General features: G+C 42.3%; 1 protein-coding gene across 4 annotated transcripts in view; it reads left to right on the top strand.

Moving 5' to 3' along the window:
* The window catches only part of PLCG1 (phospholipase C gamma 1), a 114629-nt gene extending 91787 nt beyond the window's left edge, over positions 1 to 22842 (top strand). For all 4 annotated transcript variants that reach the window (XM_070744737.1, XM_070744736.1, XM_070744735.1 and 1 more), the window contains 8 exons: positions 6652 to 6748; positions 7797 to 8021; positions 9091 to 9239; positions 13315 to 13429; positions 17353 to 17514; positions 19059 to 19147; positions 19859 to 20043; positions 21324 to 22842. In XM_070744737.1, the coding sequence (XP_070600838.1) occupies positions 6652 to 6748; positions 7797 to 8021; positions 9091 to 9239; positions 13315 to 13429; positions 17353 to 17514; positions 19059 to 19147; positions 19859 to 20043; positions 21324 to 21366 (1065 nt within the window). In that variant the 3' untranslated portion in view covers positions 21367 to 22842. The remainder of the gene's footprint in view (positions 1 to 6651; positions 6749 to 7796; positions 8022 to 9090; positions 9240 to 13314; positions 13430 to 17352; positions 17515 to 19058; positions 19148 to 19858; positions 20044 to 21323) is intronic.
* The last annotated feature ends 1647 nt before the right edge of the window (positions 22843 to 24489 follow it).

The following is a 24489-nucleotide window of genomic DNA, read 5'->3' as shown; positions in this document are numbered from 1 at the left end:
TTTTCTCTTCAGAAAAGTGATAAATAGTATTATAAATAGTATTAAAGTGTTAGTATTAAAAATTTTGAAACTGACTTGATTCTAATGCTTTTTCTTCCTTTTTTCCTTTTGTTTTTCTGCAGGTACTTTGGACTGGCTCCCTCCTTTGCAACAGCTATTTAGACCCTCCGTGGGTTCTAATAGCTGCTTGTGTGCCCTGCCCCCCCCCTCTATCCTTGACTCACTGACAGCGTGTAGCGTCTGGGGGGGGGAAAGAAATGTGTATTACAGGGCAACCGGGTTCCCGGCCTCCGAGGTCGCTCCCGGCGGTGGAGGCGGTTGCCGTTGGGAGGGGCCTGCCCCTCCCGACGAACAGACCTGAGCCGAAAAAAAGAGGCGACCTACAGGGCAACCAGGGGGAAAACGGAACGGTCTTTCACCGAAGCCTCAAGACAGGAGCGGCCTTGGAAATCCGCGCCGGTTGCCTTGACAACGGCGCGGCTGCCATTGTTAGCTACTCCTCACAGGGAAAGAGCGGGAAAGGCCGTTAGCGTCGCGCCGGTTGCCATGGCAACGGCGCGGCAGCCATTTTCGGTGACAAGGTCTGGAAGCGACCTTGTCGAATTGCTCCTGGTCACGCCCCTGATCTGCCCGGAGACACGCAGCCGTAAAAGAGCATTTCTCTTTGAGGCAGTTATTGTGAGATATCGGCTGCGTAATCGCACTAAAGGCCTTGGTTTCTACGGTCAGGTTTGTGAGTGATTGCGATGGCAGATACTTCTGCTCACTCGGGGGAGGAGGTGGCCACATCCATCCGGCCCACTACCCCCAAGGAAAAGCCCCACGTGGAAAAGGCCAAGGCTAAGACCTCTCAGAGTGCCTCACTGAAGGAGGCAGAGAAGAGGATTCGTGCTCTAGAGAGACAATTAGAAATCTCTCAGCGACAGCAATCTGCAGTGCTGCCTCAGCCTAATTTGCTGTTGGGGCCCACAGCCCCCCCGGCCTCCCCCTTAACAGGAATAGCTGGGGTTGCAGGCTCGGCAACGGAACGAGATTGGTCGCCTGAACGCCCCCTACTTACTCCAGGAGATTAATTTGGCTGCGAAGCTGGCAGGCGGACGTAAAATCAAAATGGCGCCTAGCCTCAGCCAAGTTCCAAGGGGAGCAGTTGTTTGGCGATTCCCTTGAAAAGGTCCTTATCAAGGATAAGGACAAGAAGAAGGTGCTCCCCAGGTCAAACAGGAGGGGAGAAAGGCGTTTCACCCCATTCTATAGACGGCAGAACTTTCGTGCCAAGCCCTCCTCAGCCGTCTCTCAGGGTTCGAGGACCTTCTCCCAGGGCTCTTTCAATCAGGGAGGTTTCCGTCAGGACAGACCGTATTTTGCGGACCGCGGCAGACCCTATCACCAAGGACGCCGTCCATACAGGGGTTCCAACTTTAAGGGATCCAAACGTGGGAAGTGACTCTGCCGGGCACTACCCCTTGGGGGGCAAGCTTCTCTACTTCGCCAATGCATGGAGGGCTGCCTCCCTCGACTCCTGGGCAATTGCCACGGCAACACAGGGGTTGCGAATAAATTTTCTCCGTGTTCCCCCAAACCGGTTCCTCTCTTGTCCTCACGTCATAGACGCTCAGAAGAGGGCGCTGTTACACCGGGAAATAGAGCATCTCCTGGAGATAGAAGCGATAGAGGAAGTCCCCTTCCACCTCAGGGGGCAGGGTTTCTATTCAATCGTATTCTTAGTCCCCAAGTCTTCGGGTGGGGTCCGTTTAATCTTAAATCTCAAGCGGTTGAATCTATATGTGCGTTATCAAAAATTCAAAATGCACTCCCTCAGGTCTATTCTGCAGTCCATACGACCAGGAGACCTCCTCACCTCTATTGATCTCAAGGAGGCCTACCTCCATGTCCCGGTATTACCCGAACACCGACAATTCCTCCGTTTTTGTGTGAACGGATCTCATTACCAATATCGAGCAATGCCATTTGGTCTGTCATCGGCGCCGAGGACGTTCACCAAACTCTTGGACGTCCTCACGGCCACCTTGAGACACCGGTCAGTGCGCCTCATGGCATATCTCGACGACATACTAATTCTGTCGAGGTCCCGGGACCGGGCGCAACAGGATCTCCATCTAACCTTGACGACCCTACGAACTTACGGGTTTACCATAAACCTGGAAAAGAGCCATTTAACCCCAACGACCAGATTGGCTCATCTGGGCACCATCATAGACACGGACTTGTGCCAGGTTTTCCTATCCGGGGACAGACAGTCCACTATCAGAACTCTACTACAGACACTGTCATCACAACCAAGACCTTCCCTGGCCTTCCTCTCAAAGATCTTGGGCACACTAGTCTCTTGCATAGACGTAGTGCCCTGGGCCAGGTTACACATTCGCTCCCTCCAATGGTTCCTCCTGCCCTACCAAAGGAGGAAAATCAGCCATTCCAAAACGCAGGTGATTCTCCCTGCAGAGGTCAGGAGGTCCCTGCGATGGTGGACTTCAACCGCTATTCAGAGGGGGTCGCCCTTTCAAGTTCAGGACTTTATCACTCTCACAACGGACGCCAGCCTGTTCGGGTGGGGTGCCCACCTCGCATCTCATGTGGCACAGGGTCTGTGGACTCCTCGGGAGTTACAAAACACCAATATCAATTTTTTGGAATTGAGGGCAGTGTCTCTCGCCCTGCTGGACTTTGCTCATCTAGTGCAGGGCAGCCATGTCCTGGTCCTAACGGACAACGTTTCCGCTCGCGCTTACATCAACCACCAGGGCGGGACGAGGTCCGGCCGTCTGATGCAGGAGGCAAACTCCCTGTTCAGATGGGCAGAGGTCCACCTGGCCTCTCTCTCGGCCGAGCATATCTCAGGCCAGGAGAATGTATGGGCGGATTGGCTGAGCCGCAGGACCCTGGATCCAGCAGAATGGAAACTGGACCCCACTATATTCAGAACCCTGATCTCTCGGTTCGACACACCGATCCTGGATCTGTTCGCAACGTGCCACAACGCGCAGCTACCTCGCTTTTTTCCCCGGTTCCCATCTCCGGGCTCGGAAGGGGTAGATGCACTGCGCCTTCCATGGCCAAAGGGGCTCCTGTACGCGTTTCCGCCTACTCGCATCCTTCAGAGGGTCCTACAGAAGATCATCCAGGAGCGTGCTGAGGTACTCTTAGTAGCTCCCTTTTGGCCTCGACGAGCATGGTTCTCGGACCTAATGGAGTTGTCGGTCTCTCCACCGTGGAGGATTCCAGATCACCAGGTAGCCCTCAGCCAGGGGTGCATTGCGCATCCAGATCCCCAATGGTGGAGTCTAACCGTGTGGAACTTGAAGGGGACCGGCTGAGGCGCCTCCTGCTCCCCAACTCGGTCATCACTACCATGCAGGCTGCGCGTAGACCAGCTACCCGGCGGATTTATCAGTCCACCTGGACAGCATTCTGCACCTTCTGCGCGGTTCAGGAAATCGACCCCTTAGCCGCCTTGCCAGGGACTGTTTTAACCTTTCTTCAGGCGGGTTTGGATAAGGGCTTGGCCCCTAACACTTTGCGCCGCCATGTGGCCGCTTTGTCGACGATTTTAAGTCCAGATTGTTATCGACCTTTGTCACGTCACCCTTGGATTCGGGACTTTTTGAGAGGAGCAACGAACATTAGACCGCCGGCTATCCATCGATTCCCTTCCTGGGACCTTACCTTGGTGCTTAAGGCCTTGACAGCTCCACCTTTCGAACCGTTGAGGACGATATCAATGCGCCTTCTGTCCATAAAGACGGCTTTTCTAGTTGCCATCACTTCGGCCAGAAGGGTGTCAGAGTTGTCGGCCCTATCAGTAAGACTTGATTTATGTTTGTTCCATCCGGATAGAGTGGTCCTCCGGTTGGACCCTTCATTTATCCCTAAGGTGAACTCTGGGTTCCATAGGACTCAGGAAATAGTATTGCCTGATTTCTGTACACATGGCACGCATCCATCTGAACTCAGATGGCATAAACTGGACGTGAGACGTGCGATCAAAATTTATATCCGTAGAACACAACACTGCCGATCATCGGAAGCATTGTTTGTATCCTTTGCCTCACATGGCACGGGCACTAAGGTGTCCTCACGAACTATCAGTCGTTGGATACGAGCGTGTATTTCTGAGGCTTACAAGGTGTCAGGACAGACGATTCCTCAAGGAATAACGGGACACTCGACTCGTAGTGCGGCAGTTTCGGCAGCCTGGTCAACTCAAGCTTCGATCGAAGAGATTTGTAGAGCAGCCACGTGGGCAGCTCCTTCTACCTTCATCAAGCATTACCGGATTGACACTTTCGCTTCAGCGGAAGCAGCCTTTGGGAGGAGGGTGTTACAGAGGGTGTGCTCCACTTGAACGCCCTTGGACCTGTTTCCCTCCCGTTTATTATGTCTTGGGTACATCCCACGTTGGACTCTCCTTGCAAGTGCATTGGAGAAGAACCATTGAAACTTACCTGAACGGTCTCGATGCACTGCAAGGAGAGTCCAAAACCCACCCAGTTGGTGGACCAAGGGCCTTCTTGCCTTACATTGTTAAGTATTTGACCGGGCTTGTTGCCTTCCAGTTGTTTAATAATAAAAAGTTATAGTTTACTGCTCCTTCGTTTATGTATGACTGGTGGGCTAGGGGGCGGTGCCTGCATAATGTATAAATTAAAACTCAGTCCCTCCAATGAGACTGGAGAATTACCCACGTTGGACTCTCCTTGCAGTGCATCGAGAAGACCGTTCAGGTAAGTTTCAACGGTTCTTCTTGCAGATGTGTTTCCTCAGCCTTGTAACCTGACAGGAGATTCCTTCCCTCCTTTCTCTCAGTTAAAATGTTTACTTTAAAGATACATGCAGCAGTCACACTAGACTTTGTAGGAGTTGAAGTCCAAGTCAGTGAACCAAGTTAAGGATTGCTGATTATGGCTGCAGTAACATGGATTAGAAAAGCAAAAATTTCATTTTCATATTTAGTGTCCTTGCCACTGACTGATTCTTGATTGTTTCTGTCAAGGTCTCTCTTGACGGGGAGAAAATATAAATACGAATGTTGCCCAGAAAGTAATGCGCCACATTTTTTTAATTTATTGAACACAATTGAACTTACACACAAGAAAGGATGATGTTTCTTCTACACTCCCTATTTTTCCATGTAATCTCCGTCCAGTTCTATGGCCTTCCTCCAGCGAGACACAAGAGCATGTATGCCCTGTTAGTACCACTCCTTGTTCTGGTCACGAAGCCATTTCTGCACTGTGCGAATCACCTCTTCCTCATCCTCAAAATGTCTTCCATGAATGTCATCTTTTAATGGCCCAAAGAAGTAGAAGTCTGAGGGAGCTAGCATTTGTGAATGTCTTCAACAGTCTCTTTCTCTGTAGTGAGAAATTCAATGACGACACGCTGCTTGTAACGTACATCACTTATAGACGCCATTTCAAAACACTGCTGCATCTATGCTATCTGTCTGAAGAAACACAAAATTTACGTATGCACTCCTGACAATTCAAATAATGTACAGTGGTACCTCATGATACGAACCCCTCGTCTTACGAACAACCCGAGATACGAACCCGGGGTTCAGAAAATTTTTGCCTCTTCTTACGAACTTTTTTCTTCTTACGAACCCGCCGCCGCCGCGAAGCCCCGCAGTCTGGCTGTCGTCTTTTAAAACAGCCGGGGGGCTTCCCAGCGTCCTCCTGAACCCGAACGCCAAACCCGAACTTCTGGGTTCGGCGTTTGGGAGGCCGCCGAGAAGCCCCCCAGCTGTTTTAAAAGGTGACAGCTGGGTGGCGGGGCTTCCCGGCGGCCTCCCGAATGCCGAACCCGGAAGTTCGGCAAAAGTTCAGGTTCAGGAGGCCGCTGGGAAGCCCCCCAGACCGGCTGTCACCTTCTAAAGCAGCTGGGGGGCTTCCCAGCAGCCTCCTGAACCCAAACGCCAAACCCGAACTTCCGGGTTTGGCGTTCGGGAGGCCGTCGAGAAGCCCCCCGGTTGTTTTAAAAGGTGACAGCCGGGCGGCAGAGCTTCTCAACAGCCTCCCGAACCCGAACTTTTGCCGAACTTCCGGGTTCGGGGTTCGGGAGGCCGCCGAGAAGCCCTGCCACCCGGCTGTCACCTTTTAAAACAACCGGGGGGCTTCTCGACGGCCTCCCGAACGCCGAACCTGGAAGTTCGGGTTTGGCGTTTGGGTTCAGGAGGCTGCTGGGAAGTTCGGGTTTGGCGTTCGGCGTTGTGGAGGCTGCTGGGAAGCCCACTGGCTGTTTCAAAAGGTGACAGCCGGGCAGCGGCGTTTTTTGTTGTTGTTGCACGGATTAATTGACTTTACATTGTTTCCTATGGGAAACAATGTTTCGTCTTACGAACTTTTTGTCTTACGAACCTCCCCCTGGAACCAATTAGGTTCGTAAGATGAGGTATTACTGTATATCTAAAGTTCCACATCCATACCATTACTGTAGGCTGAGAAAAAAAATGTGGTGCATTACTTTCTGGGTGACCCTGGTAGAAAATAAATGGACAAAGAACTTTTATAAAAATGATGAATGTTGTTGTAACCTATAATTGGACGAATTATGCAATCAATGTTGTACTAATTCCAAAGCTGTTCTCTTTATCATGAGCCCTGAAATCTGTTTTAACAATTATTTTGGAAGCTCACTGAAGGGAAGATGATGGAACGGAGGAAAAAAATAGCTTTGGAGCTTTCAGAGCTTGTAATCTACTGTCGCCCTGTTCCCTTCGATGAAGACAGTAAGTATTCATGACTCTGGACATACTTGTTTATCTATTTATTAAATTTATATGCAACCAATTTCGCTCTGCAGAGCAAGGGTGGCTAACATGCGATAAAAACAATTATAAATATAGAAACAGTTAAAATTAGAAAAATTAAATAGTTTAAAAATGTACATTATCCCCAAATTAGATTTTTAGATTATTATCCCAAAATCTAAAGATTGGTGAGGATTGTGGTTTAAAAATTAATTATATCAGCAGGCTGATACTGATTTGTTATTGTCCCAATTTGATTAAGAAAACTCGTGTATTTTACTGCTACTGTGGAAAAAATACAATAAATGACGCTAGAACTTAAATAAATGGGCTCTTTCAAAGTTATTTGTTTTAAGATATTGTATCAAAATCTTTAAAACATTGTAAAATTACATCATTATTCAGTATTTCAGGACTTGCTTTCTTTACTTTACTCTAATTTTCCTGACTTAAAAATACACCATAGTGAAGAAATATATATTTGTGTGTGTGTGTGTGTGTAGCGCATATTTTTTCTGATAATGAAAAGGAAGGGAGACTAGTATAGATCTATTTCAAGCTCTTTTGCTCTCTTCAGCTAACCATATCCTTACTGGGATTTGAACCTGTGGGGTCTGCCTTGCAAGGCAGCAGCTTTAACCTCTAGACCATAGGATCTCCTCTGATTAGCTTTGTATCAGGAAAGAACCATATGGGGTTTTTTCCCTGTTGAATCACCGTAGTATATCCAAATATGGGAGGGAGCATTCCTTTTTGACCATCGGCCCCTCTAGGGGCCATATACAAGGCAGATAATTTTATTTAATTTTATTTATTTCATTTCATTTATTAGATTTGTATGCCGCCCCTCTCCGTAGACTCCGTATACATACATACACAAACAAACACACAATTGCGTGTATGTGTGTGTGTAACATATTTTTACTGATAAGTAAAAAGGCAGACTGTGTGTGTGTATAAATCTTCTCATTCATTCTGCGAGGAATTAAGATTATTGCAGATTGGCATCTCCTTGTTCTCTCTACAGAAATTGGCACAGAAAGAGCCTGCTATAGAGATATGTCATCTTTTCCCGAAACCAAAGCAGAAAAGTATGTCAACAAGATCAAAGGGAAGAAATTTCTGCAGTATAACCGATTACAGCTTTCCCGCATATACCCCAAAGGACAGCGCCTGGACTCTTCCAATTATGATCCTCTTCCTATGTGGATCTGTGGCAGCCAGTTGGTGGCACTCAACTTTCAAACACCAGGTGAGCCCATCTTTTTACTGAATATTTTATTGTGGTGATTTTGGCTTATGGCAGGAATAGACAATATGTGTCCCTCCAGATGTTGTTGACTTGGGGTCCTGGTAGACTTCATACTCATTGATGAGGGATGCCAGGGGCTACAGTTCAGGCATACCTGGAAGGCCAAGCTTTGACCATCTTGGCAAACATTACTGAACGAAGATGTTATTACTTCAGGTTTTTTATGTTCTGAGTTCCAATCCTTTTAAGACTGTTACTGTCATAGACCTTTTTTATTGGTGCTCACATTTTCTGGAATTGCATTTCCTCTTGAGTTCAAACAGTCCCAACTATGATTTCCAATAGCTATTAAAGCCTGGCTTTTTGAGAACAATTTTCATCTTTTTGCCACTTGTATATTAATTATGTGCCTGCCTAAATTTTGTTGTACATGATTGTATTGTATTTTTTCTGTCTCTTTAAAAATCTTTTATTATATTTGAAATTGTTAGCTACTCAGTCATTTTCAGTTGGATCATCACATAAGTACATCAAACAAAGAATACTCTGCCAACAATATTTTTTTAATGATTTGGAAAGGACTAGCTTTTATTTTAGCTGTATGTATTAGTAAAACTTGCCTCTATTTTATAGGAATTGCATGTGCTTGAAGGAAAGAGAAAGCAAAAGATATACTCATAATTGGCTACAGCATACGAGCTTCTTTCTTTCCTAGGACTATGCTGAATCAATAAGAAAGTCAAAATAAAATAAGTTGTTCATCTTAAACTGCCAATAGTCTTAAAGAATATGAGTTTTGGCTTCTTAAAGGTATTAATATTTTTTTTCAGTTAAGATGAGGGTTCTTTGATTAAAATGACTGCTACAGAGAAATATTGTGGTTAGGTCACTTGCTGAAAAATTAATACCTCAGTGCATGGAGATTCAAGATTTATGAACTGGTTAGCAAATACTGAATTATAGAAAGAGTTTTATTCAAATATAAGGCAATATTATTATTTTGCCAAATTTCAATACTATTTTACTGATGTTGGGTGTGTTTGTCATTGAAATGCCTATTATTTTGCAGACAAGCCAATGCACATGAATCAGGCTCTATTCGTGTCTGGAGGCCAAAGTGGCTTTGCGTTGCAACCAGCCAACATGCGGGATGATATCTTTGATCCCTTTGACAAGAACACCCTGCGTGGAATTGTGCCACTTTCCATCTCTATTGAGGTTTGCATTTTATGATTATCCAAGTGCCTATGAGAATGAATTCTAATATTAACTTTATAATAGTTGAATGTGCCTCTTTGTTGCTTGGAGCTTCAAAAAATAGCTACATTATAGCCTGAAAAGTTGTGTGGGGTCTATATCTACAGACATTTTTCTGTTCAAAGGATCCTTCTAATTTAGCTAGCTTTCACTTTAAAAAGCACATATTCAATATGAAAAGATGTATATGCTGCTAAATTTGTAACATCATTTTGAAATAGAAAGCCATTTTTTACCATAAGGAAAAGACGGTGACATCCACTTCCTGGTTTAAACTACCAGTTTTTTCTTGTTGTGTATAAATTCTGATAATTTATTGTTTACTTGTTTTTATAAATAATGTTAATTTCCATCTGCCCTTACCAAAGTGCAGCAGTTAACCATAGTTTAAAAATAGATGCAAATGATCTCTGTAATTAGGCTGGAGGTGAAATTTTGCAAGAGAAGATGTTGTAAGAGAAGATGTTGACTAAGCTCAAAATTTACATAGATTCATTTTGTTATCCTAAACGTAGCATTACATCAAAAATGGTATTAGCTTCCACTTGTTTTCAAACATAGGATGTTCATTAGCTTAAGCTGAACCTTATTTGAAACTATTTAAACATGTCTGTTCAAAAAAACCCTCAGTTTTTCTTCTAGGATTATTTCCTAAGAATACTTGGGGACACTAAAGCATGAGTCTAAAATAGTGTTTCTCAATTGTGGCAACTTTAAGATGTGTGGTCTTCAACTTCCAGAATTATGGAATTGAAGTTCACACAGCTAAGAGTTATTGTGGCCTAAATAACAGTACTAGCACACATGGCATTTTAAAGGAATGCCATGTGTATTCCTTATACAAGGATCTTGTATAAGATCTTACTATCTGGAGTGGCATTTGCCACCGCCACCTGTCATCCCCGTTCACTGCCTTCAGGGAGCTCTGGAGCCTTTGCTGCCAAGCAATTGATCAGCAATTGGATCAGCATTCTGGAATACCGCTGATCAGCTGTTCTATGTGGCAAGGAGTGCCGCCATTTGCTGGCACCGCCAATCATCACCAAATGGCAGCAGCAGCAGCAGCAATAGGCGGCAGCAGCTCAATTCAGTTAACTGGTGGTGAGCCCAATGGAGCAGAACCCTGATGAACCATGTGCTGGGGCTGCAATAACATGCTGAAGCTGATCAGGCTGTTTGCTGCAAGGATGCTAGCCAGATAAATTGCTGGGAGGCAGAGACAGATATTTTTTCTTGTTTTCCTCCTCTAAAGCTAATGTGTGTCTTATAGTCCAGTGCATCTTATAACTGAAAAATACAGTAGATGCAGTAAAAGGAAAATCTCTTGTCACTCTTACCATCATGGTATTTGCTGATGCCAGTGTTATAACTGTTCAGCTATCACCAACAGCTTGCAGCTTGTCATATTTCTTGCCCAGAAATCCTATTCTGAGCTTCCTTTATCCCTATCTCTCCTCTGAATTCTCAGCCACCTCTGAATTCTCTCAGCTAAGACTGCTACTAAATTGCTTCCTTGCCCACATTTTCGTCATCCAGGTAATCACCAGTTCTCTTTGCGGTCTCTTTGCTCTCTCTGTGTTCATCTTCCCCCCAACCCACTTTTCTAACATTCAACTCTGCATCTTTTTTCCTTAAAAATCAAGCATTCCCAACTGTCAAAACGTATGGCTCAACACACAAGCTGTATCTATCGGTTTCCCCCCTGATTTTCTTCAGTTTACTTACTACCCAAACTAAGCTTCCTGTAGGCTGAATGAAGTTGCATTGTGGGTTTGAGAAATATATGCAACAAAATTGCATTTGAATGTACTGTATGCCGATCAGTGTACATTCAAAGTGACAATAAAGTTATTCTAAATCTTAAGTCTAAGGGTTTATTACTTATTACTCCATAATACCGGCCCTAATAAACAGGAAATTGGTGGCTTCACACTGCAGACTTCAGTGTGACATCATGCTGTAGTTGCTGGAACAAGCAGGGCTCTGCTCATTTCAGCTAATTTTTTCATGTTTGGAAGCCTATAAGGGCAGATCAGATCTTGGAGGGAATGAGAAAAAAGAGAGGCTCTCTCGGTGGTTTCGAGGGGAGAGATGTGACTCCTGTTTGTCCAGAGCAGGGATAGGCAAATTTGGCTCTTCTATGACTTGTGGACTTCAACTCCCAGAATTCCTGAGCCAGTTCTTATCTAGAAAAGTTCATAAGTAGAGGCAGTTGACAACATACAAATCTCTTACCTATAGGTGGCTCCCTTCATTTAGAAATCCAGTTAGATTACGGTAATCTTGTTTAGGAATTTATTTAATTGTGTGTGAATGTGTGTCTCACCAACTCCATGAATTGTAGCCATTTTGGAATGTAGAAGATGCAAACGCTACACACCCCTCAATATATATATATATTGCCTCTTCATTTATTAATACACCTGGAACTTGCATTTATGTATGTATGTATGTATATATATATGTATGTGTGTGTGTGTGTGTGTGTGTGTGTGTGTGTATATATGTATATATATATATATTTGTTTTCGTAAATATATATATGTATATATATATGTATGTATGTATGTATGTATGTATATATATGTAGATTGTTCTGAGTTCGGGTTTTGCCCTGTGTAATATTTTGCAATCTACATACATATACCCGTGAAAATTTACGAAAACAAATATATATATATATATATATATATATATATATATATATATATATATATATATATATATATTTGTTTTCGTAGATTTTCACGGGTACAGGTATGACGGTCTTGGTATATTCGGGTTTCTTCCCGTGTAGGATTTGGAAATTTCTGGCGACGTTTCGATGAGGTCTCACTCATCATCTTCAGGCTGGTGTTTCTGTCCTTTTTCTCAGTCTTCGCCTGAGAAAAAGGACAGAAACACCAGCCTGAAGATGATGAGTGAGACCTCATCGAAACGTCGCCAGAAATTTCCAAATCCTACACGGGAAGAAACCCGAATATACCAAGACCGTCATATATATATATATATATATATACACACACACACACATACACACACACACACACACACACACACACTCGTATTTTAGGGCAATTCTTGATAATTGTCTTAAAATACGAGTTCCAGGTGTATTTATAAATGAAGAGGCAACAGTCGTTGCGATCTCTGGAACGTTTAAAATTTATTAAAAATTACTAAAATTAACTAAGCTTTTGTTAGTCCCTGAATAACATTGTCAGTGTTAAAATCCCCATTGAAGACAGTTGATTTTATATTCCGGTTTCTTCCCGTGTAGGTTTATATACATACATACACACACACACACACACACACACACACATTTGGTTTGGTTGTTGGGAATTGCACTATTTATTGCAACAGGCAACAATTTATCGCTCTTGAGATGCTTCTTGCTGCTTGTAATTGGTTGAGTTGGCTGACGATGATGGGAAATGAAGGCCAAACATAATGCCTACCTAGGAGATTCTAGGATTGTTAAGAAAAAAATGGGAGTGAATATCAATATAGATAAAGGAGTTATGAATCTTAGCCAGTATGACTGATAACAGTACAATAGGGAATGAAAGCTAATTTTAAGAGGCCAGGTATATTAAGTATCATTTCTATTCTGTAACCTAAGTCAATAAGCTAATTTGTTCCAATTATTTCAGTTTGGCAGTCTTAAGTAATTTTGTTTACTTAGAACTCTCAACATGATACTAGTTAATGTATTTTCTGTATCCCTATGACACATTGAACCATTAACTTAACTACGCTGGTTGGGCTTCCATAGGATCACTATGGCCATAACATTTGTTCTTAAAAGATTTTTAATTGTATTGTTTCAACATTTTTAACACCATTAACTTAAGCCTTGCACATATTCTAATTGAAGACAGAATTTTTTTCAACTGAAATGTTATTGGTATAAAAATTTTCTCGAGGAAAGAGCCTTGGGAAGTAGATAACTGCATCCATTGACCATTTGGCTTGAAATACCAGAAATTTATCTAACAGTATGACCTTTCTCCCTTCTTCATATCTTGTTCAGATTCTGGGGGCACGGCATCTTCCCAAAAATGGAAGAGGGATTGTTTGCCCATTTGTAGAGATTGAGGTATCTGGAGCAGATTATGATAATACAAAACAGAAGACCGAGATGGTGGGTGAGTACCTGATCCTACCATTTCAATTTCAGATTCCATTGCAAAAGATGTCAGTGGTATCTCCTATATCAATGGATCTCAACCTTTCCAATGCCGCGATTTATTATTTATTTATTTATTTATTATTTAGATTTGTATGCCGCCCCTCTCCGCAGACTCGGGGTGGCTCACAACAAAGTGAAAACAATTTACAACAAATCTAAATTACTATTTAAAAATATTTAAAAGACCCCATTTTCTAAACACACATACATACAAACATACCATTCATAAATTGTATATGCCCGGGGGAGATGTCTCAGTTCCCCCATGCCTGACGACAAAGGTGGGTCTTAAGGAGCTTACGAAAGGCAAGGAGGGTAGGGGCAGTTCTAATCTCCGGGGGGGAGTTGGTTCCAGAGGGCTGGGGCCGCCACAGAGAAGGCTCTTCCCCTGGGGCCCGCCAACCGACATTGTTTAGTTGATGGGACCCGGAGAAGGCCCACTCTGTGGGACCTAATCGGTTGCTGGGATTCGTGCGGCAGCAGGCGGTCTCGGAGATATTCTGGTCCAGTGCCATGAAGGGCTTTAAAGGTCATAACCAACACTATCATTTCTTTAATACAGTTCCTCATGTGGTGACCCCAACCATAAGTCTAGCGCCAATTCTCCCAACAGAGCTTTAAGCTGATTGGCAGAAAGCTCAGAGGGACATCCCCACTGCAAACACCTGATTGGTCGGATTGTAAAAACACGTTCCAAGGTGCCAGAATAGAAGCTTTAGTTCCTAACACCATGGGAAATTTGTCTTTTCCCATGGTCTTAGACTGTTGTAATCATAGGTTTTTAGGCACTGAACTTTGGGATGGAATAGACCTGTGAAATGGTCATTTGACCCCCAAAGAGGTCCCAAGCCCCAGATTGAGAACCATTGTCCTATATGATGATAGCAACTGAGAACAATTTTCTCCTATCACTTTTAAAAATCAGCTTCTTTGTCATCAGAAAGGTGCAGCGTTGATCTCATACTGGGACTTATGTCCTATTGCTTCCCCTCATCTGTTTTTCTCATGACTTTCTGGCTGAAGTGTGAAAAAAAGCTTGCAAACATTTGATGAATTTGTGGGCAGTTATTTCAAATTTACTAGGGGGCCTTGTTGTGGTGAGAAGTGCAGAAATGTTTCCTGTTCACTGAATATCTGCAAATTGTTCTGGGTAGATGGCGAGAAGCTACTTTCTTTTTAACACTAACTCTGGAAGTGTAGGCCACTACAGCAATAAACTTGTACAACTATCGATTACTTAACATTCATTACATTAGAAAGACAGAAAATGGCTGTAATATATTTTGTTTTGTTTTGGATTGTGTACTGTAGAATTGGAAGAAGCTATTTAAACTGGAGCAGATGTTTGAACTAAACTAAACTTTATATTAAAATTTTCAAATCATAAATTATTTGTATGCGGAAAAATGCCAACTTTGGATCATAACCAAACAAGTGTCAGCTTTTCTGTAGTCAACGTTCTCTCCCCTGCCAACCTCAGAACAATTTTTAATGTGAAAATATTATTTAGTAACTGTAGTTACTCAAACAGCAACAAATGGAACTTGTTTGCATTTACTATAGGTTTTATGAGTCTGAATTCTTTACCTCTTAGCCTAATTTATTTATTTATTTTTAAGGATTTTTAAAAATCCTGTCCTTTATTAATCCTGTCCTTGTCTAATCAACAATTGGAGAATTTTCCAGATTTGTAGAAAAATGCAATCATAAAGTACCTAAAAGTTGATACTGTTGTTACTGTTATTTTTGTTGTTTTAAATAGCACTTGTTCTGGTTATGTCTGTTCCTTTATTAAGATTCCACCTTCAAGAATCATCTGTTGCTAGGATATTAGCTTGCAATTACTAATTAGATTATACAGTTCAAGGAATCTTAAGTATCTGCAGAGATTTTACAATATAGGCAAAAGAGAAATATAGTATGGCAACCAACAATTTGTTTCCATAGTGGTGGGAATTCCAGAAGCAGGTTTATTATTTTATTTTATTTATTTTTCATATTTCTAAACCACCTATCACTCTCAAAGTGGATCTCACAGTATTAAAATTAATACTATAGTATTTTCCTCCTTCTTTATCATAGTGAATGATACTGAGTGTATCCAGCCTTCAAAGAAGATTTTACTCTTTGTCTAAAACCTTTTGTGCTTTTAAATATAAAATGTAGTATTTTTATTTTTCAGTATGGACAAAAAAGTTTTCTTAGAATGAATTAAAGTTTAAGATATATTTTTTGGGGAAAAACATAACCTAATACTTTAAAGATCATGTGTAACTTTTCTATTAACTTATGTTTCTTACCATTTTTAGAATTGTCCTTTTTAAAAAATTCCTTATGCCATTCTAATCTGAATTCCTTAAAACTCCATTTAAATCAGTATACATGAGATGTAAACCATTTTAACTGCAGCCTGTTTACTTTCATCCCAGAGGTAGATGTTTCTATCTCAAGTTTTTTAACAACTATTTCCCTTTCGTTAAGATGTTTATGCTCATCCAGATTTAAAGTCTACTCTATACTGTGCAATAAATCAACACATTTAAGGAAAGCCCTAGCTGCTGAGATACAAAGAAATTAAATCTTTGTAACTGGTGTATTTCTTTGTAATAAGACATTGGAGTCTTTAAGTCCATCCTCTGAGAATGAGAAGTGAGAAAAACAGCTAGTGAAGTATGTTTACAATGGCTGCAATAAATGCAGTCAACTCCGGCCTTTTCAACTTAACCATATTTGAGAGCCAGTGTAATTGGGTCACATCGGATTTGGACTTGAAAAACCAGAATTAGGATTGCTGCTCAGCCATGAGCACAACTGGTAATTCTAACTTTGCTTTTCTACGTTTTGTGGTTTTATGAAGAAGATCTGTTCAATGACCCAAACGTCTTGCTCCATGCAGTGTTAGGCAGCTGCATTGCTTTCTTCAAATAAAAAGTAGCTTTAGTGTGAAGGATTGAAACTTAATTTTAAAATTATCTCTGTCTAGAACACATCCAGGGACAGGCTGGGAATCTTCTCCCATCAGAAATTCTTATGCTTAAGACAATAAGATCTAGCTGCACATTTTCATTGATTGCAATGTTCTCACCTCTAGTGGAAACTAGTGCAGTGATTTATCCCATTGTCTTAAATAATATAAGATAAATAGACAGTTTGCCGAGGCCCAGGAAAGTAGAACCAAACCAAAGGAAAGGGCTGGACAAAGTAGTTTTGTCCCTATCAAACTCTGTCTGTAGTAATTTCTCATGATATTCTTTTGTAAATATTGTCATCATTTTAGAAGGGATATTCATTTGTTTTTTATCTTTTCACATAATCAACCCATTGCTTCAGTTATCACTTTGAATAATACTGACTGAACTTACCCACATATAACTTCAAAATGCTTATTAATCTTTTTCTCTTAAATATAATGGCAATAGCATTTAGACTCATATACCCCTTCACAGTGCTTTGCTGCCCTTTCTAAGCAGTTTATAGAGTCAACATATCTCCAACAATTTGGATCATCATTTTACTGAGCTCAGAAGGATGGAAGGCTGAGTCAACCAATTGAACTGCCAGCAGTCAGCAGAAATCGCCTGCAGTACTGCATTATAACCACTGTGCCACCACGGCTCTTGGTACAATGGTTAGAATGTAGTTATTGCAGGCTAGGTAGGTATAAAGGGGAAGGACTATGGTGTACTTTTCAGGTTCAGAAATGGTGCTTTAGATGTAGAATTCCGAAACGCAATTTTGTGCTTTGCAGAGAAGATAAACAATCATAAAACATCTTGGTTGTAACCAGTGAACTAACAGTTCACTGCTGTTTAAAGTATTATATATCTTTGTATTCAAATAAATTCCACATATATCTGATGGTAACTTTTGTTTCTATAGTGGACAACGGTCTGAATCCTGCTTGGACCCCAAAGACTTTTCAGTTCCATGTCAGTAATCCTGAGTTTGCTTTTCTGCGTTTTGTGGTATATGAAGAGGATATGTTCAGTGACCAGAACTTCTTAGCTCAGGCCACGTTCTTGGTTAAAGGCCTAAAGGCAGGTAAATGAGAAGAAAGTCTTCTATCAAGGATAGTTGTGTTGATACAGATAGAGGTTAATGATTGCCTTGTTCAGCTACTGGTCAAAGGTATGTCAGTGCTGAAAAAATAAATTCATAAATGGTCCTAAAACATAGACCTGTCATTATGTAGATCAGCGTTTCCCAACCGGTGTGCCGCGGCACACTGGTGTGCCGCGAGACATGGCCAGGTGTGCCGCCAAGCTTCAGCTGGGTGGGGCGCTGCCGGTACTTCCGTCCTGGGGCTCCCGCTCGCAGCTGTCCCCCGCCTCCTGCTCGATGCCGCGGTTTTCGGCGCTCTCCTGCTGGGCCCCAAAGAAGGAAGGCAGGAAGAAGGAGAGCTCCATTCTTCGCACCTTTTTCCCGCCTTCCTTCTTTGGGGTCCAGCAGGAGAGTGCCGAAAACCGCGGCATCGAGCAGGAGGCAGGGGTCAGCTGCGAGCGGGAGCCCCAGGACGGAAGTACCGGCAGTGCCCCGCCCAGCTGGAGCTTCTCTGGCGTCGACGGCAAGTGTCCGATTGGGGGGGGGCGGCCGCAGGCAGTCGCAGGGAGATGGCGGCGGCGAGAGGGATCGCTCTCTCTCTCTCTCTCAGCTGACTGCAAGCGAGAGCCCTGACGGTGGCGGTTGGACGTGCTGCTGGACGTCGTACATGCTGGCGCTGCGTGCCTGGCATATACGGTGTCCAGCACCACGTCCAGCTGCCGCCGTCAGGGCTCCCGCTTGCAGTCAGCTGAGAGAGAGAGAGAAAGAAAGAGAGACATATAAGAGAGGCAGAGAGAGAGAGAAAGAGACATAGCAAGAGAGGCAGAGAAAGAGAGACAGAGCAAGAAAGAGACAGCAAGAGAGGCAGAGAAAGAGATAGAGAAAGAGATAGAGAAAGAGAGACATAGCAAGAGAGGCAGAGAGAGAGAAAGAGAAAGAAAGAGAGACATAGCAAGAGAGACAGAGAGAAAGAGAGAGAGAAAGAAAGAAAGAGATAGCAAGAGAGGCAAAGAGAAAGAAAGAGACATATAGCAAGACAGTGAAAGAGAGAGCAAGAGAGAGAGAAAAAAGCAAGAAAGAGATAGCAAGAGAGACAGAGAGAGAGAGCAAGGGAGAGAGAAAGACATAGAGGAAGGGAAGGAGGGAGAGAGAAAGAGAGCAAAAAAGAGAGGAAGAAAGAAAGAAAGAGGGATGGAGAGAGAGAATGAAGGGAAGGAAGGAAAAGAGAGAAAGAGGGAGAAATAGAGCGAAAGGGAGGAAGAGAGAGGGTTTTTTTGTCCAAACTTTTCTTTAGCGCCCCCCCCCCCCTTTCAGTGTTCCCCAGGATTTTGAAAATATGAATAATGTGCCGCGGCTCAAAAAAGGTTGGGAAACACTGATGTAGATGACCAGTTCAGTAAGTGGGCAAAAAGACAGCTCAACGTAGATTTTAAAAAAAAGGCATGATAAAGTCATAGTGCCTTATTTAAATGTTAAATAAAGACTATAAATGCTCCACACTGCTGACTTGCTCCCTACTCATAATTCATTTTGTTACCTTTGAGGATACCGGGCTGTACCTTTGAAGAATAACTATAGTGAGGATCTGGAATTGGCCTCCTTGCTTGTTAAGATAGATATAATTCCACTCATGGTGAGTTGTTATTTTACAAATGAAGTTTGAATACCATTATTTTGTGGTGACTAGGTATAGGAAGACAAAATCCTAAAACAGATGTTAAGCTAGCTTGTTGACTGGTATTTTAAAGAAATGATTGTGAAGAACTCCGTTTGTTTTCATTTTAGAAGATTAAAAAGGATAAAAGGGTGAGGATAAAAGAAAAACCTTAACTAAGTGATGCCATTTCTTAATATATTCATATTTAGATTTGTTTTGTCCTTTATACAAAATTCCACATATTTCTATGCTGATGATAGGTGTGTGTGTGTGTGCACATGCATGTGTTTGTATATTTATTTATTTATTTATTTATTTAGATTTGTATGCCGCCCCTCTCCGCAGACTCATGCATGCATGATTTATTTATTTGTTTGGATTTCTAATGCTGCCCTTTTCCATAGACTCAGGGCGGCTTACAAAAATAGGAATAAAATACAAAGTACAACAAGGGAAACCCAAACTTAAAACTAATGCTAAAACCCCAGAATTATTTTTAAAAAACAGACATTCACGTACATTCTAACCAGTCTCACATTCCTTCAATCTGTAATAACAGATTCCTTAAATATATCTATGGCATTAGATGGGGACACCCAAGGAAGATCCAGTGAATTCCTGGCTGAATTGAATTTCCTTCCTCTCTGTAGAAAGGAGATCTTAGTTGTTCTTTCTATTCTGGAACAGGAAAATGGTGAGATTAACCCGTTTGCGGCATCGCCTTTCCGAGAGAGGTCTGCGGATTCCCCAAATCAGCTCTTGGCAGGCAGAGCCAGAGAAGGTTCCTTGGAAGCACGGTATCAGCAACCATTTGAAGATTTCAGGACGTCACAGGAGCAGCTATCAGAGCATTTCGACAATCGAGATAGAAGGTAAGTGCGTAAGAATTAAATTTACATATTTGGATGCTCTGCACAGTAGAACCAATCCTAATAAAGTAAATAAGAGGTAAAGGTTTCACAGTCCAGTCGTGTCCAACTCTATGGCCAATGTTCATCTCTGTTTCTTAGCCAAAGGAGCCAATGTTGTCCAAAGACACTTGCATGGTCATGTGGCCAATATGATTATACTGGTATGCCGAGTCACACGGAATGCTGTTATCTTTCCACCGAAGTGATCTACTTGCATTTGCATGTTTTTGAACTGCTGGTTGGGCAGATAATGGGAATTTTATTATTATTATTATTTATTAGATTTGTATGCTTATCCCGTCACATAGCGCTTGTGTCTCAAACCTGGGCTGTTCAGGCTCAGCATCTTTAATCACTGAGCCACCACACCCCACAATAAAGTAAAATAAGGTTTTGGTATTTGTTTTCAAAGTTAGTTATTTTGTCCTTAAATGGTACTGGGCTTGTGTTGGTTGGCTGACTGACTGTGCTTGGCCTAAGATACTTTATTATGTATTCCATAGCTAACTTATTCCATGATAGTTGCTTTTTTTTTGCTCCCAAAGATTTTCAACAAGGTCACATAAGGGAGGAAAATTAAACTTTTATAAAGTTGTCATTGCAAAGAATCCAAATAAACAATAATCCAGATGGCCGAGATGGAATTTTCCTTTTTTTATTTTTTGAAGAAAGAACATTATGTTGTGGAGTCAGCCTTCCATGTTACACAGTACCTCCTACCCACTTGTCTTTTAATACTCCAAATGTCCCAAATGATGTTGCTTCTCTTTTTGGTACAAAATGTCACATTTTCAAACCCATCGCCACCTCCACTGCCAAAAGTGGTCAGTTCTTTCAGAATGGAGAACAATGTAGTAAACTATTATTATTTAATGCAAAAGCATCCTGCCTCTATGAGTATGAGGCCGTAAAACATTATTGGTTTTGGAAGGAGAACATCTAAGCTATCATTAGGACTTAGATGTTCCAGTGAAACTGCTGAACTTCCCTCCCCCCCAAGCATGTGATAATTATTTTTAATTTGGTTTCACTTTTGTATTTAGCCCTTCTAAAGAGCTGAGGGCTTCACTATTTTATCTTCACAACAGCTCAGTTGGATAGGCAATGGGGAAATTTCTACCTCTCAAGGTAAATTTAACCCAGTCATCTACGGTTCATGCTACAGAATTCTAACCAATATTTGATTATTTTTAAAATGAGCCATTGAGTTGAATTTGCAATTCCTGTTTCTTTCCCTACAGGTTCCTGCGAAAGACGCGGGTGAATGGGGATAACCGCCTCTAGCTCCAGTTTGCCTGCTGGAAAGCACTCCTCCAGTGCTTGTGATTCTCACGGATTGCTGTGAACTGGTTTCTATGGAAACGTCACATGCTTTGGCCTACTTTCAGGCAGCTTTTCCAGTTTCTGTTCTGAAGGATGTTGAAGTGGAAAACTTTTTTTTTTTTTAGGAAAAAAAAACATCAAACCACACATCAATCACTTTATTGTTGAGGAGAAAAAAGACCTTCAGAACCAAAACAGAGGGAAAAAGTACTGAATGTGTGTATCTTGTCAGTAGCTAAGGCTCAACACAAAATCCAGTCAGCAGTTTCCTTTTTCTGTGTCACTGAAGTTCCAGAGAGGATAATACCTCAGAGCTGCCAACCGAGCAGCTTTATTTTACCTCAGCTGAGAGAAGCTGATTTTTTAAAATTATTATTTTTATTAAACTTCTTAATCACTGATGGTGCACAGAAAAAGATATTTCCATTTCAAGAGAAAGTACAATTATTCTCGTGGTATTAGAGCACAAGCCCAATAGGGCATACTTTGGGACCGTGCTAAGCTATGCAAGGTTTTAAATCTGTCAGTATTGAACAGAGCTGCCAAGTTTCTTACTTTGGCAGATCTTGGGTTTCATTAGCTGGGCTTTAAGGGCAGGAGACCATTGGCAAAGCTGTCAAATAGCCTCCTTTTTATGTGACCTCTTAATGACTAGTGTGAAGCAGAAAGGGGCAACCCTGTAGAGAAATGGGTGACTTGAGATTTCGAGAGGCAACTTTGAAGAGGTAGGAACAGACAGAATACATGAGCCAAAGCCAGCTCTGCAGGAGGTAGAGCTCTTGCCACTAACATACTTCTTTGCTGTCCCTGTTTCCGTAATGCAGAGTTTTGGCCACAAATGCTGGAGCGTAATAGTAGTCTGGGGCCATGCGCCCTGCTGCAATAGTTCTCATGACCAGTATTGCTGAAGAGGGGCCGTACAGATCTTTATAGAGTTAACAAGCTAAGGAAGCATTTTTAGCTTCTCTGAGTTTTCACCATTACACCTTTTATTTTGGAGGAGATTGTTTCTTTTTGTATAGGATCAAGCCATCTCCTCTTTTTCAGGAAAGCTTTTCTCCATGTTCTTTAGGTCAGGCCATCTGAAGGCAGTTGTCATTGTCAGGATGTGCCAGTTGCCCAGCGTGTCATAACATGTCTATTGCTACAGAAACAGTGAAAATTACATGCTGCTGTCTTTTGCCTACTAGCAAGTTGACAAAAACCCAAGAATAGTACTCAGTGTTTTTATCTTACTTTGCTGGATAAAGGGAGAGCCAATATATCCCAGTCTCCAAAGGCAAGCTTCACCATACATGGTCGTGTGAACAATGCATTGTTTGACTTTCTGAAGGGGATCTTAGATCCTCTTAACTCCACCAGATGTATGGATGTATGGATGGAGATCTACTGTTTATTGGGATGAATCAGGCTGCACAATAAAAAGTTCTGAATTAATACTGAGATCCAGCCGTGTATTTTTGTAAGAGGAATATTGATCGGGATTCAAATTAACCTACGTGTGTTGTAGCATTGCTTGAAACAACAAAAGGTTGCTTCAAGGTAGAAAACGAGGTTAAAAATTAACCTGGAGGTATTCTAGGGCAGTGATGGCGAACCTATGGCATGCATGCCACAGGTGGCACACGGAGCCATATCTGAGGACACATGATGTGTTGTCCTATTTCAGCTCCAGCTGCTTTCGGGGCTTCCAGAGGGCAGGGGGAGGTTAATTTCACCTCCCCTAGGCTTCGGGAAAGCCTCCGGAGCCTGTGGATGGCGAAAAACAGACCCAACAGGCCTACTGGAAGTTTGGAAACGAACTTCCTATTGGGCTGTTTTTCACCTTCCCCAGGCTTCAGGCAGCTTTCCTTAAGCCTAGTGAGGGTGAAAAATGGCCCAACAGGACGTTTTGAAAACCGGTAGGCCCGCCAGGTCCATTTTTCACCATCCACATGGCCTGGAGGCTTTCCTGAAGCCTGGGGAGGGTGAACAATGGCCCAACAGGAAGTTTGAAACCAGTAGGCCCGTAGGGCCCATTTTTCGCCATCTACATGCTCTGGAGGCTTTCCTAAACCCTGGGGAGGGTGAAAAACAGCCCAATGGGCCTACCAGAAGTCCAGAAACTTCAGCGACCACTGTGTGCATGAATGGAGGGGCAGTGTGCGGGGTTTGTGTGCATATGTGCGGGGAAGAGGGCATTTGCATTATGGGTGTGGTAACATGCACGGACGGCGCCCAAGCAAAAAAGAGTTTCACCATCACTGTTCTAGGGTCTTATCAATTTCATCCTAAAACAAGATCTAAAAAACATGCACCATCACAACAAATGTGTGTGAAGTTAGCTTTTGACAGACACTGGCAGAATAATGTCGTGAAACCAGGTTACATCAAAACATAAACCAGCTTTCTTTAGATTAACAGTTGGGTTTACAAAACCCAACTAATTTAAGCTAATGATGCCTTTAGCTCTTCCTGGGCCAGGAAATGTATGCCGTTTATTGTACATACAGGTCTCTCCCATTCATTGTGCTGACTACACAGTGTTTATTTCTACCAAGTTAAATACAAGATGAATTAGTTGAAAAACATGGGGGTGGAATACTAGATTTACTTGTTACTGAGTCTGAATTTAAAGTATGTGCACAAAGTGTCTTGCTAAGCAAAGCTGAAGCTAATAAGGACATAGGAATGCTATGTGCCCATATAATTTACTTGTGTACATTTTGTACTAGTAGTAGTCCTATTCATTCTGGAGGCCAGACTCTCTAGATCTCAGACAGTCAGTCGCTATCCTGCCTGCTCTCCTTCCCAACAAGCCGAAGCTTAAGACATTTATTAGCTTGGTATGGTGTGTAAGACACAGGAAAGTGTTTCTTGCACACAATTCCCAAACAGATGATATAAAAGCAAATTTTGGTTAATTTTTTAAAATTTCTTTAATTTCTTTCTTTAAAAAATTCATGCTACCCTTGAAATACCCTTTCAGAACGTTGTTGTTGTTGTTGTTATTATTATTATTATTATTATTATTATTTTATTAGATTTGTATGCCACCCCTCTCCAAGGACTCGGAGCGGCTCACAACAAGGAAAACAATACAAT

Source organism: Erythrolamprus reginae, chromosome 3 (genome assembly GCF_031021105.1).
Source record: "Erythrolamprus reginae isolate rEryReg1 chromosome 3, rEryReg1.hap1, whole genome shotgun sequence".
Classification (NCBI taxonomy): Eukaryota; Metazoa; Chordata; class Lepidosauria; order Squamata; family Dipsadidae; genus Erythrolamprus; species Erythrolamprus reginae.
Note: the sequence above shows the minus strand (reverse complement) of the source record. Positions and strands in the feature narration are given on the sequence as shown.